The sequence below is a fragment of the Giraffa tippelskirchi genome, chromosome 3, assembly GCF_054371585.1.
Source record: "Giraffa tippelskirchi isolate mGirTip1 chromosome 3, T2T-mGirTip1v1.2.pri, whole genome shotgun sequence".
Classification (NCBI taxonomy): Eukaryota; Metazoa; Chordata; class Mammalia; order Artiodactyla; family Giraffidae; genus Giraffa; species Giraffa tippelskirchi.
The window spans coordinates 41,070,059-41,094,999 of record NC_137277.1 but is presented as its reverse complement, the minus strand read 5'-3'; the positions used below and the strand labels follow the sequence as shown (position 1 = coordinate 41,094,999).

At 45.1% G+C, this 24,941-nt stretch overlaps 1 protein-coding gene across 4 annotated transcripts in view; it reads left to right on the top strand.

The window, feature by feature from the left end:
* Positions 1-14,057: 14,057 nt before the first annotated feature.
* The window catches only part of NXN (nucleoredoxin), a 162,532-nt gene continuing 151,648 nt past the window's right edge, over positions 14,058-24,941 (top strand). Inside the window, exons 1-2 of one of the 4 annotated variants that reach the window (XM_081580164.1) lie at positions 15,360-15,678; positions 17,784-17,953. In XM_081580164.1, coding sequence (XP_081436290.1) covers positions 17,873-17,953 — 81 coding nt within the window. In that variant the 5' untranslated portion in view covers positions 15,360-15,678; positions 17,784-17,872. Of the gene's footprint in view, positions 14,549-15,273; positions 15,679-17,783; positions 17,954-24,941 lie in introns of those variants that run through there. The other 3 variants (XM_081580163.1, XM_081580162.1, XM_081580165.1) reach the window with 3 other exon arrangements.

The following is a 24,941-nucleotide window of genomic DNA, read 5'->3' as shown; positions in this document are numbered from 1 at the left end:
CCAGCCTAGTAATTCTTAGAGTGTGTTGTGAGATGCCGATGGGGTAAGGTGCTTTGTAAATTAACGTGAAAACGTGATATGAATATATGGAATAAATGTTTTATTCAGTAATTGAGCCGTTGAGGAGAGAGAGAGGGGGCCAAAAAAATGAGTGAACAAATGAGTGAAGTTTAAGACAAAAATTAAAAAAAACCCGGAAATCCCCGGGCTATCCACTGCTTAGGACTCTGTGTTTCACTTCCAAGGGCCCTGGTTCCAGCCCTGGTCGGGGAACTAAAAATCCCTCGAGCCGCGCAGCCAAAAAAAAAAAAAAAAAAATTGTGAAGCTAGCCGAGTTTAAGTACAAGGTGGCTATGGCCAGATAGAGAGCGAGACAGGCAGAGGCTGCTACTCCCTCCAGCCAGTTGTTAATGGAGTTAACGATGTAGGATTAGCATTGCTGTGAAAGCCACTTATTTTATGCTGAATCAGTTAAAGTGTTTACTAGCTTGCAAACTCAGAACCTGGAGATTAACTGTGAGGTAGCACCGCGTATGAACCCAGAGAACCTTTTGCAGTAGCTTCTATGGTACCAAAATGGATCCCCAACTATTGTATTGATCCAGACTTGCAGCATATCTGGTGTATCAGCTAAGAGAAACATAAATGGAAACAGAAGATGGTGAGGGTAGCCAGTCAACAGAGACTGAGAGACCCCTTTGGCAGCCAGAGTTGTCTGTGTCGCCGAGCAGAACCTACAGTTCACCTTGCTTCAGTTCCCACCAGACTATGAACCCACTCATCCTAACTGGTAACTTCTCAGTTGTTGAGTCTAGATCTCATTTCACTCGACGGCTCAGCTGCATTTGCCGCTGTTGACGCGTCATTGCTTTGAAGTTTCTTCAGTTTCTGTGGAGCTCCTCTCTCCTAGTTTTGCCAAAGCCTCTCCAGTTTGTCAATCTTCTGTGCTGACACCTCTCTGCCTGACCCTTTCCTGTTGGTCCCCTCGGGGCTTCATCCGTATTCTCACTCTGCCTGAGCAGCTCATCCACGCTTGTGACTTCTACTACCACCTGTACTGCAGGGTGCGTGCGTGTGTGTGTGCTAAGTCACTTTAGTCATGTCTGATTCTTTGCGACCCCCTGGACCGTAGCCCACCAGGCTCCTCTGCTCATGGGATTCTCCAGGCAAGAATACTGGAATGGGTTGCCATGCCCTCCTCCAGGGGATCTTCCCAACCCAGGGATTGAACCCGTGTCTCTTCTGCACTGTCAGGCAGGTTCTTTACCACTAGTGCCACCTGGTAAGCCCCTGCACTGCAGCAGTGACTCCCAAATCTTCATCTCCAGCTCCGAGCCTTCTCATCAGCATGGGAACCAGACATTCCCTATAGGCATCTGTAACTCAGCACACCCTGCCAACCACCCATTCCTTCCAGAAGAGTGAGGGGCCCAGGGTTCTGATTCATGCAGAGGTCTTAAGAGCCGAAATTGGAGCTGAGAGAAGTTGGGACAGACCCCTAGGCAAGTCTCAGGCAAGGTGGCCTTAGAAAGCAAGGAACAATCTAAACAATTAATCCCTGGGATGAGTTAGAGAGCAAGAGTCAATCCCACAATGAAGAGGCGGCATCAGAGTGCAGGTGAGATCAAAGTCAGCAAGTGAAAGCAAAGTGACCTGCTCACCGCAACTAGAGAAAGCCTGCATGCAGCAACAAAGAGCCTTGCAGCCAAAGATAAAATTTTTTTTATAAGCGCTGGTACCAATGTGACCATGATGAGGCGGGGAGAAGCCTTTTCTGGAACATGATGGCCTGGATCACAGGAGACACAGATACCCTGATCCGGTACCTCTCTTCCCCCACCAATCTCCTTTCATATGTGGAATGGGTTTCACCTGATGGAAAGCTTGAGCCTCTTCAAGCATATTCCACAAGCAAGAAGTGGTTTCCCATGTCTGTTTCCCTGGCCTGAACCTTTGCCTGTATTCTAGGGACTTTATCTGGCCACGGCCTCATGGGAGTGCAGTCGCTCTCACATTACTGGTTGTCTGTTCTAGCCATGGGGATACAGGGTTGAGGCAGCATCTCAGTGGGTCAGAGAGATCAGGAGACACTTCGTGATAAATGAGATTCACAGAGAAGTCAGAACGCTCTGAATTGATGACCCATCACTTGGACTGATGGGTAGTGGCACAGATGGGGAAGTGCCAAACTGGAGGAGGGCCTGATCATCTCTCGCCCTGGGTATCTGGGAGAGCCTAGCTGGCCTGTAGTTGCCTCAGCATGTCAGGAGTCCGGGAGTAAAAGAAATAGCACGAGTGGGATGGAATGAGGAGGTCCAAGTAGAGAAGCAAAGTGTGTCCTGTGTGGATTTGAGTTGTATGTGAATTTGGTAACAGTGATTAGTCTGAATAGTCCCGTTGCTGGTAGGAGGTCTGGCCGCATAGGTAACTGAGTAGCCAACTGAGTCACCCTGGATGGTGGGTACTAGATAAGTGAGTTTGTGTTTAAAGTTCCCTGATCCATGTCCTTCAAGATCAGAGGACAGCTAGGAGCTAAGGATGGAAATATGGCGGCTGAGAAACTCATGGAAGAAGATACTAACAAGAAGTGGCTGGAGCTTGGCTGGAGCAGATGCTCAGGAACCCCGAGAAGGTGACAGTATCCACCAGCATCCCCAGGATGGCTTTGTCTTCATGTGAGGAGTGTAGGTCAGAGAAGAAATCCAAGGATATTTGAGAATCAAGACTTGGTACGATCCTGGACTTCCTTGATGGTGCAGTGGATAAGAATCTGCCTGCCATGGGTTTGATCCCTGGTCCAGGACAATTCCACATCCTACAGAGCAACTAAGCCCATGTGCCACAACTGCTGAAGCCTGTGAGCCTAGAGCCTGTGCTCCACAACAAGAGAAGCCACTGCAGTAAGTCTGAGCACCACAACTAGAGAGTAGCCCCCACTCGCCACCACTAAAGAAAGCCTGCTTGCAGCAACAAAGACCCAGTGCAACCAAACATAAATAATAAAATAATAAATAATTTTTTAAAAAAGACTTGGTACAATTCTGGCACCACCTGTCACATCTGATCACATAAGGCAGTGGGTGAGCTTTAACATAGGGCCACCTGAAGCCTGGCACACCTGTTTGGCTAGAGTTTCTGGTTAGGAAGGAATGATGGTGAGACACTGCACCCAAGCACAGGCTGCCCCTACCTGGGTGTACTGCCATATTGCTTCACTCTCCGGGCACAAAACCGTCAGTGATCCCTTTACCCACTCGCCACCCTCCCCAAAGCCAAAGCTTTCCATGTCCTGATATTACTTTCAGAGCTGAATGAGAAAGCCTGGAGTGCTCTGGGTTGAAGAAGGAACTTTTCTAGGAGGGGCACAGCAGGCATGTAGCTTTGTTGGGGCCTGGGTCCAGGCAGGGCAGGTATTATTTTTGGTTATAAATAACTTCTTTAGCCACAGCTGAGTCACTTGTGAGCTCTGTTGATCTGCAAGGAACACTGGCAGGTAGGCCTCTGAGCAGAAAGAAGAATAAAAACCTGTCATTGAATGCATTGCTTGGGCGTCAGTGCCCTGTATGGACAAGAAGAATTTGTAGGATTGAGAGCTGGAGCTGGACCGGGACTCGGGATGCTGAGGCCAGCCTGGGTTTTAGAGGGAAACTTCCATCCCTCCATCTAAGAGAAGAGACTTTGGCCCCAGGTGGGCTCTGTGAGCACTCAGGAGGCAGCACCAGTGTGAGGTTGGCAGGAAATGCTTTGGACTGTAAACTAGGAGCAAAAGGACAGAAGCCTCTTGCCCCAGTAGGAGACCTCAGAAAGCAAAGATCAAAATAAATAAATAAACACACTAAACCTCAAAAAAGAAAAACAGCAAAGATCAGCCTGAACCCATCAGGAGAGCAGTTAGCCAGAAAAAAAAAAAAAACTATCAGATTTCCAAATCAGGCTCCTCAGGGTCAAGGAAGCAGATCTGAGAGGCAGAAGAGAGGGTACATCTAAGGGGGTGTGGCTTTTATTGTGCACCCATAGGCAGATCCTGTTATAGGGCTACGGGTTTCAGGTGGACCTAAGTTAGAACTTATTTTCCTCCTCTAACCTGCTCATCTTGAGCTTCCCACCAGGGTGAATGGTGCTTCCATGTGCTCCATTAGTCTTAGATTCCATTCCTCCTGCATCTCCTATACACCTTTTAAATATTTTTTAAACCCATCCTTCCTTTTTAGACTCAATGCTCTTATTTAGCCTCTAGTCAATTTTCTTTTTTTTTTTTTTAATAATTAATACATTTTTGGATGCACTGGATGTGCATTGCTGTGTGTAAGCTTTCTCTAGTTGCCATAAACAGGGGCTACTTTTTAGCTTCGGTGTCCAGGCTTCTCATTGCAGTGGCTTCTCTTGTAGAACATGGGCTCGAGGTGTTCAGGCTTCAGTTATTGTGACGCACAGGCTTAGTTGCTCCGAGGCATGTGGGATCTTCCGTGAGCAGGCATCCAATTCGTGTTGCCAGCGTTGCAAGGCAGATTCTTTAACCCCTGGAGCTTCAGGGAAGCCCTCTAGTCAATTCTCACTTAATAATTGATTCTTAATTGTTGGGCATGCCTCCTCCCTTGCTCTTCTCCAAACGATCCACAGGATGGTCTTTCAGCACCAAAGCGTGATCGTGTATCCTGCTCAGAATACTTCTCTGTGTCAGGGTAAAGTCTAAATTCGATGTGTTGCGTCTACAACTTGTGCCCATGAAGACATATGCTTCTGTCCAAGCTTAGTGCTTTTTTGAACGTTTCCATTTCCAGTGGTCTGCTTTCCATACTCTGTTTTGGATCTGGAAGTGGTGGCTCAGAATCATTCTCAATAACATGTGGTCTTTAGTGTTTGTGAGGTGAGTTTGGACTTTAGGACTCCTTGTCATTTTTTTGATTTGTGCCCTGTTCTCAGTCAAGTGTAAATATACACAATATTGTTGCCTGGAGAATCCCATGGACAGAGGAGCCTGGTGGGCTATAGTCCACGGGGTTGCAAAGAGTCAGACATGACTGAAGCGACTTAGCATAGCACAATACATATATATATGTATGTATATGTTTATATGTATATATATATGTTTATATGTATGTGTGTGTATATATATATTATATATATATAATGTATATATATATATATAATATATATATGTAGGAATTCCCTGATAGCTCAGTTGATAAAGAACCTGCCTGCAGTACAGGAGACCTGGGTTCATTCCCTGGGTCAGGAAGATCCCCTGGAGAAGGAAATGGCAACCCACTCCAGTATTCTTGCCTGGAGAATACTATGGACAGAGAAGCCTGGCAGGCTACAGTCCATGGGTCTCAAGAGTTGGATACAACTTAGTGACTAAACCACCACCATATATTTAAATTTTATTTTTAATTGGGTAATTACTTCACAATATTATGATGGTTTCTGCCACACATCAGCAATAATCAGCCATTACATATGACATATGTAATCATACATATGTCACCTCCCTCTTGAAACTCCCTCCCACTTCTCTCCCTATCCCACCCCCCAGGTTGTCACAGAGCACTGGCTTTGGGTTCCCTGTGACATACAACAAATTCCCACTGGTTATCTATTTCACACATGGTGACATATATGTTTCAATGCTACTGTCTCAAATAATCCCACCTTCTTCCTCTCCAACTGTCCAAAAGTCTGTTCTCTATGTCAGCATCTCTATTGCTGACCTTAGATAGGTTCATCAATACCATCTTTTGAGATTTTATATATATGCATTAATATATGATATTTGTCTTTCTCTTTCTGACTTACTTCACTCTATAATAGGCTCTAGGGTCATCCACCTCATTAGAACCAACTCAAAAAGCTGTAGAAATACAGTGAGTAATATTCCATTGGGTATCTGTACCGCAACTTCTTTATCCTTTCATCTGTCAATGGACATCTAGGTTGCTTCCATGTCCTAGCTATTGTACATAGTGCTGCAGTGAACATTGGGATACGTGAGTCTTTTTCAATTATGGTTTCCTCAAGGTAAGTGCCCAGTAGTGGGATTGCTGGGTCATATGGTAGTTTTACTCCTAGTTTTTTAGGAAATCGCCATACTGTTCTCCATATTAAAAATATATATATTTATTTAGGCTGCACCGGGTCTTAGTTGTGGCATACAGGATCTTCAATCCTCACTGTGGCACACGGGATCCTTTTTAGTTGGGGCAATGCAGGATCTTTTAATTGCATTACGTGGAATCTTTAGTTGTGGCACATTGTTCAGCCAGGGATCGAACCCGGTCCCCTTGTATTGAGAGTGCAGCATCTTAGCCACCAGACAACTAAGGAAGTCCCAGAAAATGTTTATTATAATTTCTTAATTCTTTATGCCTTTGACTTACAATATAGCCATGGTGACAAGAGAGGTATCCTGTACTGTCTCCAATGCCAAATCCTTAGACTCCAGCCTGTTTCTGAAGGGTGGTCTTAACATTCTGGAGCAGATTTCTTCCACAGCATTATTGTTTGGAGGTTTTATTGACTCAACCAGACTCAACAATCTGGCTTGCTTACTGTCTTTTCTGCTGTTGCTTTGGCTTTGCTTATGAAAAGCTGAATTGGAAATTTGGCCTATAGCCTGGCAGTCTGGTGGATGGTTAGAGCCTACTCCAGAATACTTGTGTAATGAATCACACACACTGCTATATCTGCAGTAGGGTCACATCGATGACAAGTTGTAATCCTGAGATTTGCTCTGAAAAGTGTTGGAGGCAAACATAAATATGCATAATGTGTTTGTAGCACTTCGCATTTCTGACTCAGACAAGAATTACAAGGCTTGAAAAACTAGAGACCAGACTCCTGCTTTGCTGAGGGATAAAATGAAATCTAGAAAGAACTATGATAGTGAATTCCTAAAATTACATATCAAGTGGGTGTCAGAAAGAGAAGGACCACACTACTGTTGTAACCAGGGAGGACAACACCCCTCTTTCCATTCCCTCATCTTTTTTTTTTTTTAATATTTATTTGGCTGCACTGGATCTATCTTTCAGCACATGACATCGTTGATCTTCATTGTGGCATGCAGGATCTTTTTTAGTTGTGGCATGTGGGATCTAATTCCCAGACAAGGAATGGAAGCATGGAGTATTATCAGTGCATTGGAAGCATGGAGTGTTATCCACTGGGCCACCAGGGAAGCCCCTCCCTTCCCTCATCTTGATCTTTGTCAAACCTTGCCTCCATATTTTGCTTCTTTCACCTCTCTATCCAACAATTTCCCTTACCAGTACATCTGCCACCAAAGACCAGCTTTTAAAAAAGGAAAAGATAAAGGAGATGCCAAAAACTGTACTAGGGAATTAATTTACAGGTAAAATCTTTTTACAGGGAACTTCCAGTTAAATGGAATACATTTTTTAGGGAATTCCCTGCTGGTTCAGTGGTTGACTCCAGGCTTTTGCTGCCGAGGGCCCAAGTTCAATCCCTGGTCAGGGAATTAAGATTCTGCAAGCCTTGCAGTATGGCCCACCCCCCAAAGGAATACTTTGTTTGAATCAGTTTTTACTCAAATTTTGTTGACTCAATTATTTCTTGAAGTAAGTGGACTTGGAAAACTTTTATAATCAAAGTGTTCATTGTGTGCTAATAGCTTTGTTTTAATGGCATCCGAAGAAGCTGAAGTTGAACGATTCTATGAAGACCTACAAGACCTTTTAGAACTAATACCCAAAAAAGATGTCCTTTTCATTATAGGGGACTGGAATGCAAAAGTAGGAAGTCAAGAAACACCTGGCGTAACAGGCAAGTTTGGCCTTGGAGTACAGAATGAAGCAGGGCAAAGGCTAATAGAGTTTTGCCACGAGAACGCACTGGTAATAGCAAACACCCTATTCCAACAACACAAGAGAAGACTCTACACGTGGACATCACCAGATGGTCAACACCAAAATCAGATTGATTATATTCTTTGCAGCCAAAGATGGAGAAGCTCTACACAGTCAGCAAAAACAAGACCGGGAGCAGACTGTGGCTCGGATCATGAACTGCTTGTTGCCAAATTCAGACTTAAATTGAAGAAAGTAGGGAAAACCACTAGACCATTCAGGTATGACCTAGATCAAATCCCTTATGAGTATACCGTGGAAGTGACAAATAGATTTAAGGGTTTAGACCTGATAGACAGAGTGCCTGATGAACTATGGACAGAGGTTCGTGACATTGTACAGGAGACAGGGATCAAGAAAATCCCCATGGAAAATAAATGCAAAAAAGCAAAATGGCTGTCTGAGGAGGCCTTACAGATAGCTTGGAAGAGAAGAGAAGCGAAAAGCAAAAGAGAAAAGGAAAGGAAAGATATTCCCATCTGAATGCAGAGTTCCAAAGAATAGCAAGGAGAGATAAGAAAGCCTTCCTCAGCGATCAATGCAAAGAAATAGAGGAAAACAACAGAATGGGAAAGACTAGAGATCTCTTCAAGAAAATTAGAGATACCAAAGGAACATTTCATGCAAAGATGGGCTCGATAAAGGACAGAAATGGTATGGACCTAACAGAAGCAGAAGATATTAAGAAGAGGTGGCAAGAATACACAGAAGAACTGTACAAAAAAGATCTTCACGACCCAGATAATCACGATGGTGTGATCACTCACCTAGAGCCAGACATCCTGGAATGTGAAGTCAAGTGGGCCTTAGAAAGCATCACTACGAACAAAGCTAGTGGAGGTGATGGAATTCCAGTTGAGCTATTTCAAATCCTCAAAGGTGATGCTGTGAAAGTGCTGCACTCGATATGCCAGCAAATCTGGAAAACTCAGCAGTGGCCACAGGACTGGAAGAGGTCAGTCTTCGTTCCAATCCCAAAGAAAGGCAATGCCAAAGAATGCTCAAACTACCGCACAATTGCACTCATCTCACATGCTAGTAAAGTAATGCTCAAAATTCTTTCTCCAAGCCAGGCTTCAGCAATACGTGAACCGTGAACTTCCAGATGTTCAAGCTGGTTTTAGAAAAGGCAGAGGAACCAGAGATCAAATTGCCAATATCCGCTGGATCATCGAAAAAGCAAGAGAGTTCCAGAAAAACATCTATTTCTGCTTTATTGACTATGCCAGAGCCTTTGACTGTGTGGATCACAATAAACTGTGGAAAATTCTTCAAGAGATGGGAATACCAGATCATCTGACCTGTCTCTTGAGAAACCTGTATGCAAGTCAGGAAGCAACAGTTAGAACTGGACATGGAACAACAGACTGGTTCCAAATAGGAAAAGGAGTACGTCAAGGCTGTATATTGTCACCCTGCTTATTTAACTTATATGCAGAGTACATCATGAGAAATGCTGGGCTGGAAGAAACACAAGCTGGAATCAAGATTGCCGGGAGAAATATCAATAACCTCAGATATGCGGATGACACCACCCTTATGGCAGAAAGTGAAGAACTAAAGAGCCTTTTGGTGAAAGTGAAAGAGGAGAGTGAAAAAGTTGGCTTAAAGCTCAACGTTCAGAAAACTAAGATCATGGCATCTGGTCCCATCACTTCATGGGAAGAAGATGGGGAAATAGTGGAAACAGTGTCAGACTTTATTTTTTTGGGCTCCAAAATCACTGCTGATGGTGATTGCAGCCATGAAATTAAAAGACGCTTACTCCTTGGAAGGAAGGTTATGACCAACCTAGATAGCATATTTAAAAGCAGAGACATTACTTTGACCAACAAAGGTCCTTCTAGTCAAGGCTATGGTTTTTCCAGTGATCATGTATGGATGTGAGAGTTGGACAGTGAAGAAAGCTGAGTGCCGAAGAATTGATGCTTTTAAACTATGCTGTTGGAGAAGACTCTTGAGAGTCCCTTGGACTGTAAGAAGATCCAACCAGTCCATCCTAAAGATCAGTCCTGGGTGTTCATTGGAAGGACTGATGTTGAAGCTGAAACTCCAATACTTTGGTTACCTCATGCGAAGAGTTGACTCACTGGAAAAGACCCTAATGCTGGGAAGGATTGGGGGCAGGTGGAGAAGGGGACGACAGAGGATGAGATGGTTGGATGGCATCACCGACTCGATGGACATGGGTTTGGGTAAACTCTGGGAGTTGGTGATGGACAGGGAGGCCTGGTGTGCTGTGATTCATGGGGTCGCAAAGAGTCAGACACGACTGAGCGACTGAACTGAACTGAATATTACATCATCATGTTTAAGTCACGGGCCATCAATGTGAGTAAACATCCCCAACGAATCACTGTCTCTTATGGGGAAGGAATGAGTGCAGTTTTGGTTGCATACAGTTAAAGCTCAGATCTTCATAATCCATATATTTGTATCATATTTGGCGGGATCATGATCTTGGTTGTCTTTATTTAGAGAGAAAATATAGTTTGAAGAGATGCATATGGGTGCCAAGTTGATAAGGGGTAGGCTTGTGATACTTAATTTTATGTGTCAAATTGACTGGCGTATGGATATTTGGTTAAACACTATTATAGGTATGTCTGTGAGGATGTTTTTGGATGAGATTAACACATGAAATAGTAGACTGAGTAAAGCAGAGTGCCCTCTCCAATGTGGGTGGGCCTCATCCAATCAGTTGAAGGCCTGGATAGAGCAAAATGTAAGGGAGAATTGACTCTCTCTACCTGCCTTCAAGCTGGGACATAGGTCTCCTGCTGCCTTTGGACTCAATATGGATTAGAACTTATCCCATCAGCTCTTCTGATTCTCTGGGCTTTGGACTCAGACTAGAATTAACTATACCGTCAGTTTTCCTGGGCCTTTGACTGGCTGACTGCTGCTTTTGGGACTTCTCAGCCTCCATGATCATGTGAACCAATTTCTTGTAGCAAATCTCTGTGTTGGTTCTCTTTCTCTAGAGAACACAGACTGATACAGTGTATACAGAAATCTTCTTAATTCTTTTCAGTGACTAGATTGTATTCCAAATGATAAATGTGCCATCTTTTAATCCTCCTCATTGATACATAATTAGGCTCTTTCCAGTTTTCCAGTATTTTTTCTTATTTCACCAATGTATCAGTAACTATCTGTACATATACATCTTTTTTTCCTTTTCTTTTTTTTTTGACCTGGCCCATGTGGCATATGAGATCTTAATTCTCTGACTAAGGATCGAATCTGTGTCCCCTGCAGTGGAGGCACAGTGTCTTAACCACTGGACTGCCAGAGATGTCCCAACATAGATATATTTTTGTGCACATATGCTTCTAGTCCTGAAGACCAAGGAATGTGACTCATGAATCTTACAGGTTACAAATATGTATTTGTCTGGTGCATGTTTTGTCTGATGTCACATGCCTTAGAATGCAATTTCTCAAAAGGAAAACTCTGTAATGTGTATGTGCTATAAATGTCAGGCATGTTGTGGTTCCTTAACACATATTTTAAGACAATAATAGTTTGCAGAATAGCCAGTAAATTCATATGACATAATTAGCTAACTACCAGTAGGGGTATTTTCTTTAAGTGGGTCTCTTGAATCGCAGATTCAGAGAGCGTGTTTTCCAGAAGCCGAAGGATGTTGGCTGTTCTTTACAGGAAGCCCAGAGAGTCTCTTCAGGCTTCTTATAACAAACACCCACTCGAACTATGAATTTGGAATCATTTCCATTGCAAATCCCCTCTTTCCACACCCCTTTAAAAGGCAGCTGCAATATTTGGCATATAACCAGGGCCTGCTGCACCAACAATTCTCTAAATTTTATTTATATTTCATGCGCAGTATGTTCAAACTCTCACTTTCCCAGGTGCCAGATGCTGGTTTGGACACACTCCAGTGGAAAGTGCTTTCCTGTAAAATAATAAAAGGAAAATGCTGAACAAACCACCTCTTTATACAGACTTGCACCTAGTATACCAGAGTTAAGTACTGTAATAATGACTTCACTATTTCCCCCAACTTGCAATCCCTTGAATTGCCTCCTCACCTCCCTCCACAACAAATACTTTGTCTCTAGGCATCAGTAAGATGCTTGTGGTCCTCTTACATCTCTTCAGCGTTCACTTGAAAGCATCAGGGTATAGGAGTCTGTCTTACATGCTTTGGATCGGACCTGATGCAACCTACCCACGGGCATTTCAACTATATGATTTGGATGAGTAAAGAAAACATTTTAACTCACTTCCAGAATTTTAAAAAGATATTTAACAAATTAATGTCTGCTATGTTAATGGCTTTTACATGTTTTCACTAAAAAGTGATGCTTTCCATGTGTTGGTAATAATACTGTCTCTGCAGTCACACAGAATTTTTCCAGGACACTCAGAATGAACTCGGAATTTGCCTTTGTCATAGGGTTCTTGCCTGCCTAAAGGCAATCCTCAATCCAAAGAGCCTACTTATGAAATGAGCAGCAGTGTTAGGTGGATACTGAGAAAGTGGCTATCATTCAAGAGATTGCCAGTCCACCCATGGTGTCCACCTCCACCTCTTTCACCAGTTTCTGTGGTAACATTTCACTGAGCTGAGAACCAGTATAATTCCTTATTCTATCCCAGAAAAACTGGGAACCTTAGTCATGAAATTTATGTTTGTGCCAAAATGCTTGTGGTTATATTATGAGGTTTAAATGAACTCTTGTAAAACGGGTTATGATTTGTGCGTGTGTGTGTGTTTGTGTGTATGTGGAAAGCAGCTATTCTGCTTGGTTGCTGGTATCCTGTTGTCTTTTCTCGCTCTTTCCACTAGATGGCGGTGGATGCCCAAGAAATAACTTGCAAAGGGCTGGTGGAGGGCGGTGAGAGAGGTGTTCTTTCCTTTCACTGGGTTGTTGGTAACTGAGCTGGCACGCTCTTGTTCCTCTGTTGCGAGTGGGCATGGTATAATTTTTCTTTTTTCGTGTATGTGTTGGGGGGAGGCCGGAAGACTTGCCACAGACCACCTGTTTAATCCAGGTTCAGTTTAAGCATAGGGTAGCATCTCGCCAGCTGGCAAAAAAAAAATCCATAGAATTTCTCTCAACTATCAACAGACTTGGGTAGAAGCTATGGAACCGTTTCAGGAGAGCAGCCAGCATCGATTTAGAGATGCCGCGGCATCTGTTGCCTGTATTTGTGGAGATGAAAGAGAGCCACTCGCTGGTGAGGAATGACCGCGGCGACCTGGGGACTGAAATCCACACTGCGACCTGCGGTCAACCCACAAGTACTTATGGATTCCCTCCCATGTGCCCATCACTGGAACAGAAGCTACACAAGAAACATAAGAGGTGGCGTCCTCCGGGCCTCTTGTGGTAGAGAACACAAAACATACACAGAGAGATCAGCAAGACCTAGCCAGACCAAGTACTGCAAGGAGATCCAACCAGTCCATCCTAAAGGAGATCAGTCCTGGGTGTTCACTGGAAGGACTGATGTTGAAGCTGAAACTCCAATAACTTTGGTCACCTTATGCGAAGAGTTGACTCATTGGAAAAGACCCTAATGCTGGGAAGGATTGGGGGCAGGAGAAGGGGGCGACAGAGGATGAGATGGTTGGATGGCATCACCGACTCGATGGACATGGGTTTGGGTAAACTCCAGGAGTTGGTGATGGACAGGCAGGCCTGGCGTGCTGCGTTTCATGGGGTCGCAAAGAGTCGGACACGACTGAGCGACTGAACTGAACTGAACTGAACTGAAGATGGTTAAGTCCTGCAAGTATTATGAGATCAGTGGGGGTACAAACGGCCAACGGGATAGGCTGCGGGTAGGGAGAGTGCAGGGAAGAAGAACAAGGAGGGATAAGAGAATTCGGGTGGGAATCTTTGGAGAATTCCGGAGAGAATTTGGAATTCGGGAGCGAAGAGGAAATGGAGGGAGGGGAGAGGCCAAGCCCGGCCCTGCGCGGACTGCAGCTTCGGAAAGCCTGGCTCAGCGGCCCCTCTGCGTTCTTCACTTAGGTCCCAAGCACTTCCGACAGACCGGAGAGTCTTGGGTCAGCCTTCTCGCCAGGGCTATCTCTGGAGCACTTCGGCCACGCGGCGGGAGCCCACGTCGCCGGCCACAGCCAGTGCTCAGGAGGCAAGCTCGGCTACAGGGGGCGTGGCCTGGAGAAGGGGCGTGGTGTGGGCGTGGCAGGGGCGTGGTTCTCCTCCCGCCTGTGCCCGCCGACGCCGCCGCAGCTGCCGCCTCCGCCCGCCGCGCGGACCGAGGGAGCGGGGTCGCCGCTGCCTGCCCGCCCGGGTGCCCGCGAGCCCGGGCTGCGGTGGGCCAGGATGTCGGGCTTCTTGGAGGAGCTGCTGGGCGAGAAGCTAGTGACTGGCGGCGGCGAGGAGGTGGACGTGCACTCGCTGGCCGCCCGCGGCATCTCACTGCTCGGGCTCTACTTCGGCTGCAGCCTGAGCGCCCCCTGCGCGCAGCTCAGCGCCAGCCTGGCCGCCTTCTACGGCCGCCTGCGGGGGGACGCGGCAGCCGGGCCGGGGCCGGGGCCGGGGGCCGGGGCGGCGGCGGAGCCCGAGCCGCGGCGCCGCCTGGAGATCGTCTTCGTATCCTCGGATCAGGACCAGCGGCAGTGGCAGGACTTCGTGCGGGACATGCCGTGGCTGGCGCTACCCTACAAGGAGAAGCACAGGAAGGTGAGCGGCGCCGGCCTCGTCGCGCGTTCCCGGGAGCCGGTCCTCGCGGCCGCAGGCGCCCCCGCTGCCCCCTCCTGTAGTGCACGCGCTTCCCCTCCTGCTCCTCAGCGTCCGCTGCCTCTGCCCGCCCCGCGTCCCTGGACTCAGCAGGCTCGGGGTTCCCGCGGCGGCAACTCACTGTCGATGCCAGGCCGCGCCCGCTGGGGAAGTTTGAAACCCCTCGGCCCCCGGGACCCTGACTCACGCCCTGGGGAGTCGAGGGCCGGGTCCCCACATGTTGGGAGCCTCCCGTAGCGGGTGGCTGCGGTCGGGGGGTCCCGACTCGGTGACCTCCAGCCTGGGCAGAGGCGCGGGGAGGGTTCCCCTTCTTTCCCTCAGCCCTGGACTCCCCGCGGCTACCTGTGGTGGGGGCGGGGGGGAGGGCGCCGGCCCCCTACCCATAATGCCCGAACAAGGAAGTTTCCTCTCTCTCCGAGAGAAATCTGCTTTCCTGAGGCTACCTCCTGCTGTGGCCGAGGGCGGGCCCCCCGGCGCCCTGGGGGTGGGAGTGTCGGCCGCTGACCGTGGCTTTGGGCGAGAAGGGAGCTTGGTCGTCTCCCCTTGCCCTCCCTCCGCTCCCCCTTTTCCCTCCCTCGGACTGAACTACAGGCCACCAGGGAGCCTTTCATTGTCTGGCTGTCCAGCCAGCCATCCCCCCTGATACTTTCCGGGCACCGGACCAGACCCGTCCATGTGGCTGTTAGTGGCTTGGTTGGTGGGCCACTGGTATCTTGGCATCGAATTAAACGCTGAACCGATTCCTTAAGTGCAGATTGACCAGAAGAATGAGGATTGGGGGAAATTTACACTCCTCTGTCAACTTCTCAACCCCTCCTCTCCCCTGGGTTTGCTGCTGAAATTAGCTTGGATTTTTGAGTGTGTCTGTTGGATGAAGATGTCTGTTTTAATAAAACGAATTCAGGAAATTTTGCCATGGATCGAAACAGAAAAAGTTTTGGAGCGCTTTTGCTTAATTAGTATGCCTGCTGCGACATGTGAATCCAGTCGGATTCTTTCCTGAGGAGAATCTCTGTTTATGGAGTGGACAGAAGGGCTCTGCTGGGGGAGTTTAGATTCCACTCCGGAGGATGGTAAGGGCATGCCATGTGTTTCTTTAATGCCTATAGAATCTTGTTAAGAAGCATGATTTAGATTTAGTGAGAGTAAAAGGCTTATACTGTGGCCCCATAAGTCTCAAGTAAATCATCCAGAGAAGCAATGTAAGGTACAGACTTGGTATTCAAAGTATGAAACACACTTTAACAAATAGAGTTTGTAAATTTAGCATTGGAAAAACATGGACTCACAAACCACACAGAGGCAACACTTTGCGTTTTAACCACTTTTTAGATGGTCTTGCCCATATTTGACTTATCTGCTTGGTACAGTGCAGGAATATAAATAGCCAGTCCTCTTTTGCTTTAAAACATGGGCATCCTTTGTTTTCCTTGGTGATAGTTTTTATGATCCTTTTGGGGAGGAGTAATGTCCAGAAAGTGATTTACCAAGAAATATTTTCATTATTATGGCCTATTTCTATTGTAGACCAAAGTCTGTGTAAAGTACTGTCCTTATTGGGCTTTACAAATGATTTCTAGCTTTTGCAAATTGTGTATTTGTGTATGATGGTAAAATGTTACAGACTTAAGGCTTATTGTTATGTTTTCCCCCATAAGTGATGGAAATAAATTTGCTGGATAGTAAAATAAGGAGCAAATTGAGATGTTTTGCAAATGCCTAAACCTTTTTTTCCAAAAAGAATATTTGATGTGACAAAAGACCCTGATGCTGGGAAAGATTGAAGGTGGGAGGAGAAGGGGACGACAGAGGATGACAGGAGGCTTGGCATGCTGCAGTCCAAGGGGTTGCAAAGGGTTGGATACGACTGGATGACTGAAGAACAACAACAGCAACAACAAGCCATGCCTGCTTCACTATGTCTGACCAAGTCCTTTTGCACACACACAAAAAGTGGTTTGTGACCCTAGCCTGGACCTGTTCATTCCACCAAGATGAGGGTCTGGATGATACAGGGCAGACCCTGATTTGAAAATGCACTTCAGTTTGCTGGCACATGCCCTCGCCATGTTGTGTCAGCATCTTACCAATTTATTTTTTGCTCAGAATTTTTCTGACTCACATTTTATAGTGCACTTTGTTCTCTAAAACAAGTCCCGTTTTTGAGAAGATAGTTTCTGCCCCTGGATATTTGTGAATAGGCAACTCAAGATTTGATCCTAGAAACATTCTTTTTTGTGGTGACATACCAGGTAAAAAGGCTCCATCCAGCTGGGTTTCTTATGGAAAACATACTCTTGGAAATACAGCTGTGTACTTACTTTGGAAGAAATTATTCTCTCCCTTGAAACCAAAGAGATGTAAAACGTTCCTTTTCTGTAACTTTGAGTTTTTGTCTCTCTTGTTTGAAATTGGGGTGCTTAGAAATCTGTGAGCTTGTGATGCCGATTCTGCGGTAACAGTGAAAAACCCAGGGCACCCCCAGTTCAGGGTGCTGACTCAGTGGACAGACACTTACCGTCTTGTTGATGGACCCTGTCCATGTTGTTTCACCCAATGATGAAAATAGCATTAAAGGAAAAGATTTTGTTTTTACATTGAAGGGAAACCAAAGTTGCAGATTACTAATTTTTTTCAAGTTCTCATTAACATTTATTCTTAAAGCCATTCGTATACTTCCCATTGGGATAACAAAGGATATGGTTCTAATTAGCTATTGGCTGGCATTTCTCTAAAGAAAATTGAAAAATTATGGTGGGGAAAGAAAATGCCGTGTGGTATTTTTTTCTTCTTTTATTAATTTCCCCCTTATTTAGTAAGAAAGTCTGGGGATAACCATATATGTTAAAACTGTGTTTTGCCTGGCTTCTCTCACCTTGATTGAAACTGTGAGAGAACACCAGCTAATAGGATTCCCGCATGTTTGGAAAAAAATTTTTTTCTTTATGGAAGATTATCCTGTTTCTGCTTGCTTTCGTGGTTGGTGCAAAGGTAATTGAAGCTTCATTTTTTGGCTTCCAAGCATGCATATAAATAGCTGTGTAGAAATTATTAGATGATAATAGAACTTTGAGTGCTTTCATAAGAGCTGTGTTGTCAGGAAACATATAATCCTAAAGTTAAGGCAGTTAGATTTATTTGTTTTAATAAGTAGGTTTGTTTTTTGTTTTGTTAATAGACATTTTTCGGGTTTCTGGAGAGAAAATGTGACGAATAGTTGGAAAGTGGTGAAGATTTGGACTTTGGGGATTTGATCTACCCCTTTGCATGTGTGCTAAGTCATGTCCGACTCTTTGTGACCCCATGAACTGTAACTCGCCAGTCTCCTCTGTCCATGGGATTTGCCAGGCAAGAATACTGGAGTGCCATTTCCTTCTCCAGGGGATCATCCTAACCCTCTCGACCCAGGGATGGAACCCAAGTCTCAGGGATGGAACCTGAGTCTCTGACATTGGCAGGTGGATTCTTTACAACTGAGCCACCAGAGAGGCCCATTTATGCCTGGGCTGAATGCCTGATGGAAAACATTTGATTGGGGTGTGCGCCCTGACATGAAAAGATGCAGTACCACTGGTCTTGCTTTGGACAGGTTCGATGGGCCCTGGCTTGGTCCTAGAACTTCCTGCCCCACAGAAAGGGGACAAGAAAGTTGGAGCAGGAGCAGGAGAGTGTCAGAGTCTGGGGTTCTGGTCTAGCATCTCTGGTCCACCCTCTTCAGCCAGAGCAAGTGGTATCTTCCTGTACCCTGTGTCGGTTGTTTGCTCTGGGTGATTGTGGTTCAGACTGAGTCAGAGACTTGGCTTAGAATTCCCTTGGCTCTTTGGATGGACCAAGATTTGGTACCATTCCTGACAGTCTTACAGCTCCATCTCTCCGAACTCTTCCTCCCTCTAATCAAATACCCTAAGCCACCAAGAGAATGATTTCTGCAACACCGACACACCACTCTGCAGGCGATAAAAGATGGTAAAAAGGCACAGCTGTGAACGTTGGACTTTTCTGCCTTCCTCATAAGAAACCTGGACCAGCCAGGACAGCTCCCTCTGTTGACTGTGTTTCCAGGATCCATCTCATAAAAGACAACAGTCCGATTAAAGTAATAGGAGCACTTTTCCTTGAGAGGCTTTTTCCTCATTCCATTATTTGTAAAGAATTTTTTAATCTGTTTTTATTCTCTGCATAGTGAAGCTGTCTAGTGTAGTGGATGAAAGTACAGACTCTTGCCTGTCTGCCTGAGTTTAGATCCTCCCTCTGCCATTCTCGTGCAAGTTACCCTACCTCTCTTGCTTCAAGTTCCTTACCTATAAAATGAAGATGACAACAGGACCCGCCTTACAGGATTATTGTAAAGACTATACAAGATAATATACACGTGCCTGGTGTATAGTGCGTGCTCAGTAAGTGCTAGCAATTATTATTTGTTAATAAATGGCCATGAACTTTAGTCATTCATTTTATACGTGAGCCTTCGGTATATATCACATTACATACTCACAAAACTGTGATGAGGTGTGTTTCTAACTTTTCAAGTAAATGACTTTTATAAGCATACAAGAATCCAATCAAGAATCACTTTCGAAGAGATTACAATCGAGGAGAAAGATATAGAAAAATGAAAAAAAAAGCAAACAAATGTTAGAAACTACGTTCCTGAAAGTACTGATGGTGCTGATATTTACTGAGCTTCATACTTGTATTTGCCAGTGAAACTTGAGACAGCCAGGCAGGAAAGCCAGGCATGATAAAGGATAAGAGCTTTCAGATGATGGGGCACCCTTCTTGAGAGAGATTAATTACGCACTTGGATGGTCGTTTTTTGTGGTTTGCCAAAGCCATTAGGCATGTCTTCTGCGGATCCTGGCTGCTCAAATCTGGGCGGCATGGGGGCGGCAGGATTACTGCTCTTTCACGTGGGAAATGGATGGTGCCCGGTCCCGGAGCTGTAGAAACCTCACCCCCTAACTCGGAGCCACCTCCCTTCCCAGCTCTGGAATGTTGTAGGATAGGTTTGTTCAGACCTGTCGCCATTTGGGGTTTAGTACTCATCTTCTAGGTAGTGGCTCAGGCCTGACCCACTGGCTGGCCACAGCTCTTGCTGATTGATTGGTCTTCTGATATGGGTTGGGAGTGAACCAGAGCACAGAGGAAAGCAGTGGGTTTTGAGGTTAGGGTCATTGATTTCATTTACTCATTTCTTCCCCCCATCCCACCCCCTTTTTATCACTGTGCCTTGTGGTTTGAGGCCATGTTTTAATATCTGAGCAAATTGGAGAAAGAAGGCTTTGTATTGTATACAGCTGGGGTGGGGGGTGAGCAAGTCCCTCAGTCGGGTGGAGGGTGGCGGGGAGGGCTGTGGAAGGGGCGGTTCTTCTTTATTTCTTATGAGGACCTGGGGCCCCAGGGCTGCCCCCATTCTAAACTAGTCTGGGCTCCCTACTGTTGATCTTGTTTCGGGTGGTGGTGGGGGGAAACGGAGAGGAGGTTTGGCATAGGATGTGTTTCTTCACGTTCTGAATTCCCAACAGTGCTCAGTGTTAACCACCAGGGTGCTTAGGTTTCTGTATTTCATTAATTTACCATTATGCTTATTCAAAGGCACTCAAAGAAAATGGCTTTGAGTTTAGAATCTTTCTGCTGATCCTGACTTTGACGAAGCTCTTGCATACTGTTCCTTTACATGTTGCCATTATTTAAAAAGTGACTAAGAGTTTTTGAGTCTCAGGAGTCATCCTTGATTCTCCTGCACCGCTCCCATCGAAAAAGGCTCCAAGCCTTGTTGATTCGGTCTGCTTAACAGCTCTCAGCTCTGATCCCTTCTTTCCTTCCCTTGCTTTGAGTTCACTTTTCACCTGGACCACAGCAACCTCCTCCATGGGTTCTTTGCTTCCAGTGCTGACCGCTGATTCTCAAGACTAGAACTTCTCAAACTGTCTGTAGTCAAGGATTAGTTTCCTTTTGTTAATTTCTAATCAGTTCACACACACACACACACACACACACACACACACACACACACACACACACGGCCCTATTATACATAACTCCTGTACAGCTTGAACCACATACAGCTCCCCACTGAGTTGACAGCACATAGATTGGTCTCTGTCCTATTCAACAAGATGAGAGTATTGATCACAGGCTTATATGTTGCTGGAATGTCCAGCTCCTATAAACCATTCTAGGTGCACACTCTCCACTGCTGTACCTGCCTTGTCGTGAACCAGTCACAAAGAACTGATGGATAAGCACTGGGCTACAGACCCTTCTTGAGCCCAGTGCTGCTCTTGACTGTTTCCAGAATGGAAAGGCAAGTTCAAAAACACAACTCTGATTTTGTCATTCTGATGAAGAATTCTTCAGTAGTTCTTCATAGCCTCTGGGGTCAAGTCCAAACTCTGGAGTGTGATCCCCAACTCTTCTCCTGTCTCATCTCCCACCTGGGTAATATCTTCTCTCACCTGGCTGAGTTTGGATCTCTCTAAAATCAGCTCTGGCTTCCCTGCTCTAAGAAACTTTCCTGTGTCTTTCCTCGTTCGGTGGGATGCTTTTGTGAGCATCCGTAGATGGAGTACATGGACGTCTTTAACAGTTAGCATCTTGTGTGTGTGTGTATGTTTTGGTCTTTTTTATTTGACTCTAAAGCTTCTTTCTTTGAAAAAATTATGTATTTATTTATGGCTGCGTGGGCTGCACACAGGCTTTCTCTAGTTGTGGCAAGCAGGGCTACTACTCTTCGTTGAGGTGTGTGGGCTTCTCATTATGGTGGCTTCTCATGGTGGAGCACAGGCTCTAGGTGCATGGGCTTCAATAGTTAGAGTTCGTGGGCTCTAGAGCGTGGGCTCAGTAGTTATGGCCCACAGGCTCAGTTGCCCCATCGCACGTGGAATCTTCTCGGACTAGGGATCAAACCCATGTCCCCTGCACTGGCCACTGAACCCCCAAGGAAGTCCAACTGTAAGCTTCTGGAGGACAGAAACCAATCAAAGGAAGGGGAAGATGATCAGTGTTTTGGTTCTGAGGATTGAATAATATGGTCACAGAAAGTAGGCATGCAACTTTGAGATTGGTAACTTGAAAACAGTATTTTCTGCATTGTGTGAGTTGAATGTGCACTTTCACTAGTACTTAGCTTGATTTTAACAGTTAATATTAGAGTTAGGCCCTAACTGAATTGTATAATTGTGTATACCACAGTATGTGGGTGTTTTTGTTTTTGTTTCTTAATGAATGCTTTCAAGAGCACTTCCACAAGCAAGTAGATATGTAACTCCATTGCCCTATAATTCTGTGCTCAAAAATAGAAAAAGACTCGCCTCTCCTTTTTTGAGATGTCTTCCCAGGTGGCACAGTGGTAAAGAGTCCGCATGCCAAAGCAGGAGAAGCAGGTTCAATCCCTGGCTTGGAAAGATCCCCTGGCGTAGGAAATGGCAACTTACTCCAGTATTCTTGACTGAAAAATCCCATGGACAGAGGAGCCTAGTGGGCCACAGTCCATGGGGTCACAAAGAGTTGTACACGACTGAGCATGCATGCATGCACAAAAATCTTAGTCTGTTAAAATAGTCTCCTGTCTGCAGGCCCATCCTTCCATGTTTTTATATTTCCTAAATAATTTGTGTTTCTCTAGTGTCTTTCTTCCAAGGAACTCAAACTACATGCGTATTATTCTTACAGCAACTAGTTATCAGTAGGTATTAAGCATTTTAGTTTTTCAAAGTATATTTGAGTTGGAGAATTGATGCAAAAAGAACCGATTATTATTAATAGATCAGGGTCACAGTGTTGAGGATGAAAGCGCACAGCTGAACTCTCTTAAATTCAACTCGGTCCTTTCTGTTCAAGAAATTGGATCTTAAAAAGTGCATACATCAAACATTCTCCAGGGAAGAAGAGGGAGCCTAAACTTCTCTTTCAACACATCACTTTCCAAGTGGATTCACTCTAGATATGCATGATAGACTCTGAAATAAGATAGAGGTGGTTCAACCACTTAAATCGTTTGCTATTGCCAGGAAGACAGGAGAGTTAGAACTCTCTTTCTGTTTCTGCCTTTCCATGGTGGTGGTTTCTAAGGGCCTTTTAATGATCTGGCTTTTTTTAGATCAGCCGGTGAAGTGCCCCCAACTCCCCTTCATCCTATGCAAAGCCTTGGGGCTGCTTTCGTGCTTTTGTTCAGAGTCAAAATTGAACTTCAGGTATCCTGCAGAGATCCTAGGACTAAATCAGTCCTCCCTTTTATGAGGTTTTTCAGAAACTGTGGTTCTAACTTCTAGTGAAATCTCAAACATGTGCTTTCTGCTTTATGACAAGTAAGAAGTATAGTAATTGAAAGTTGCTTGAGTGCTGTTACTCTGGAGTGAAAGCCTGTAATGGAAACTTTTGTTCTGTGGCATCTGTGATTAAATGCAAACATAAATTTTATGCTGCTTGCTGGTCATATAACTCTTGGACCAGATACACAATGGATTTTTGTATGAGCTACACCTCAGAAAAACCCTTTTTTAAAAAGTTTAAGCTTAAAGTCAGCATTCCTTTCTAGTACATCTGTTACCCACTCCCCATTAGATTATTTTGAGACATCAGTTAACAGGTAAATTCAAGTAATATTTCCACAGTTAATAATGCTTTTATCTTGGAGCATTTTTGAGTAATCATAAAATAGGGTGTGGTCAGTTCTGCTGTTCTAGGGATAGAATTTCCCACTTTGTTTTCCTAGGAGAATTTTATCCAGATGAATTGGGGTTTGGTTTTTTTTTTACAGTTTTTTTTTTTTATTTTTGATTTTTGTCCTTTTTGGTCAATATCTCTGGGATAAAAATCTGAATGGATTGAGTGTGTTTAAAATCAGAAGATGCTGCCTTCCCGCCCCCCCACCCCCCCATACCCCCCATACATGATCAGGTCAAGACAGTTTTCTTTTGATTGTGGTGGCTTACAGCACAGCTGCCTCATCTGTTACTAATTTTTGGGGGGGTTGATGTGAAATATAAAGATTGGGCAGAACAACATGCACTAGGCAAGAATTACCCTGTAGCCGTCTGAGCTCTGAACGACAGTGGGTGTGAGTCTGAGGGCGGCGTTTGTTGACCTTTGGGCACGAGTTTGACTGCAACTTAAAAAAGCATTTAAACCCACAGACCTTCAAAAATACCCCATTATAAGTGGATATTTAAAATCTGTTGCACAATGCATAAAAGAATGGACTCTGGATAGAGTTTCTTAAATTTGAATATCATCTCTATCACCCTCTAGCAATGTGACTTTGGTGCAAATTACCTAACTCTGGGTCTCTAAGTTCCTGGTCAGTAAAACGGAGACGATCATATCTACTTTATAGGGTTGTGTTGTTAAGGATTAAATGAGTTAATATTTGAAAATTGTTTCCAACAGTGCCTGGTACATCATCAGAGTCCCTGAAATGTGTACCCCAGGTGCTCGGTTATGCCATTCCATTTTTTTCTTAAAAATAGTTACTCAGATGACACGAGAGAAGGATTCTCAGCCTTTTTTATTTCTTTGTATCCCTTTACTTTCAGCACCTGGCTCTTTGCTTCTAATAACCTATCATGTAATCTGGTTTCTCTTCAGTTTCTAACTAGGACTATAATCATTCTTTGTCAGTTGTTGACGTGATGACATATCCTTGTCTTTGAATGTGGGTATGATTCTAGACTATCTCTTTGACTAATTGCATGCTCAGTTTTACTGAGTGGATTCTATTTTCACTTTTGAGCTGGCAGAGGAGAGGGGAGAGATCCTGGTCTCTGCCTCTTCCCCCTGCCATTTATTTATTCTTTAACTTTTTACTATGGAAAACTTCTAACAGGTGGGGAAGATAGTACAGAGACCGCCCCCCGGCTTGCGCACCCCGCAACCACATACAATAATCAGCTCACGGACACCAGCTCCCCTCACCCCTGCTGCTGCTGCTGCTGCTGCTGCTGCTAAGTCGCTTCAGTCGTGTCCGACTCTGTGCGACCCCATAGACGGCAGCCCACCAGGCTCCCCCGTCCCTGGGATTCTCCAGGCAAGAACACTGGAGTGGGTTGCCATTTCCTTCTCCAGTGCATGAAAGGGAAAAGTGAAAGTGAAGTCGCTCAGTCGTGTCCGACTCTTAGCGACCCCATGGGCTGTAGCCTACCAGGCTCCTCTGTCCATGGGATTTTCCAGGCAAGAGCACTGGAGTGGGGTGCCATTGCCTTCTCCGTCCCTCACCCCTAACTGGATTATTTTGAAGCCACTCCCAGACATCCTATCATTCCCTTCGTAAACATTTCACTAAGTAACTCTTAAAAAAAAAATAACCACAATATCATATCGTATCTTAAAAATCTAG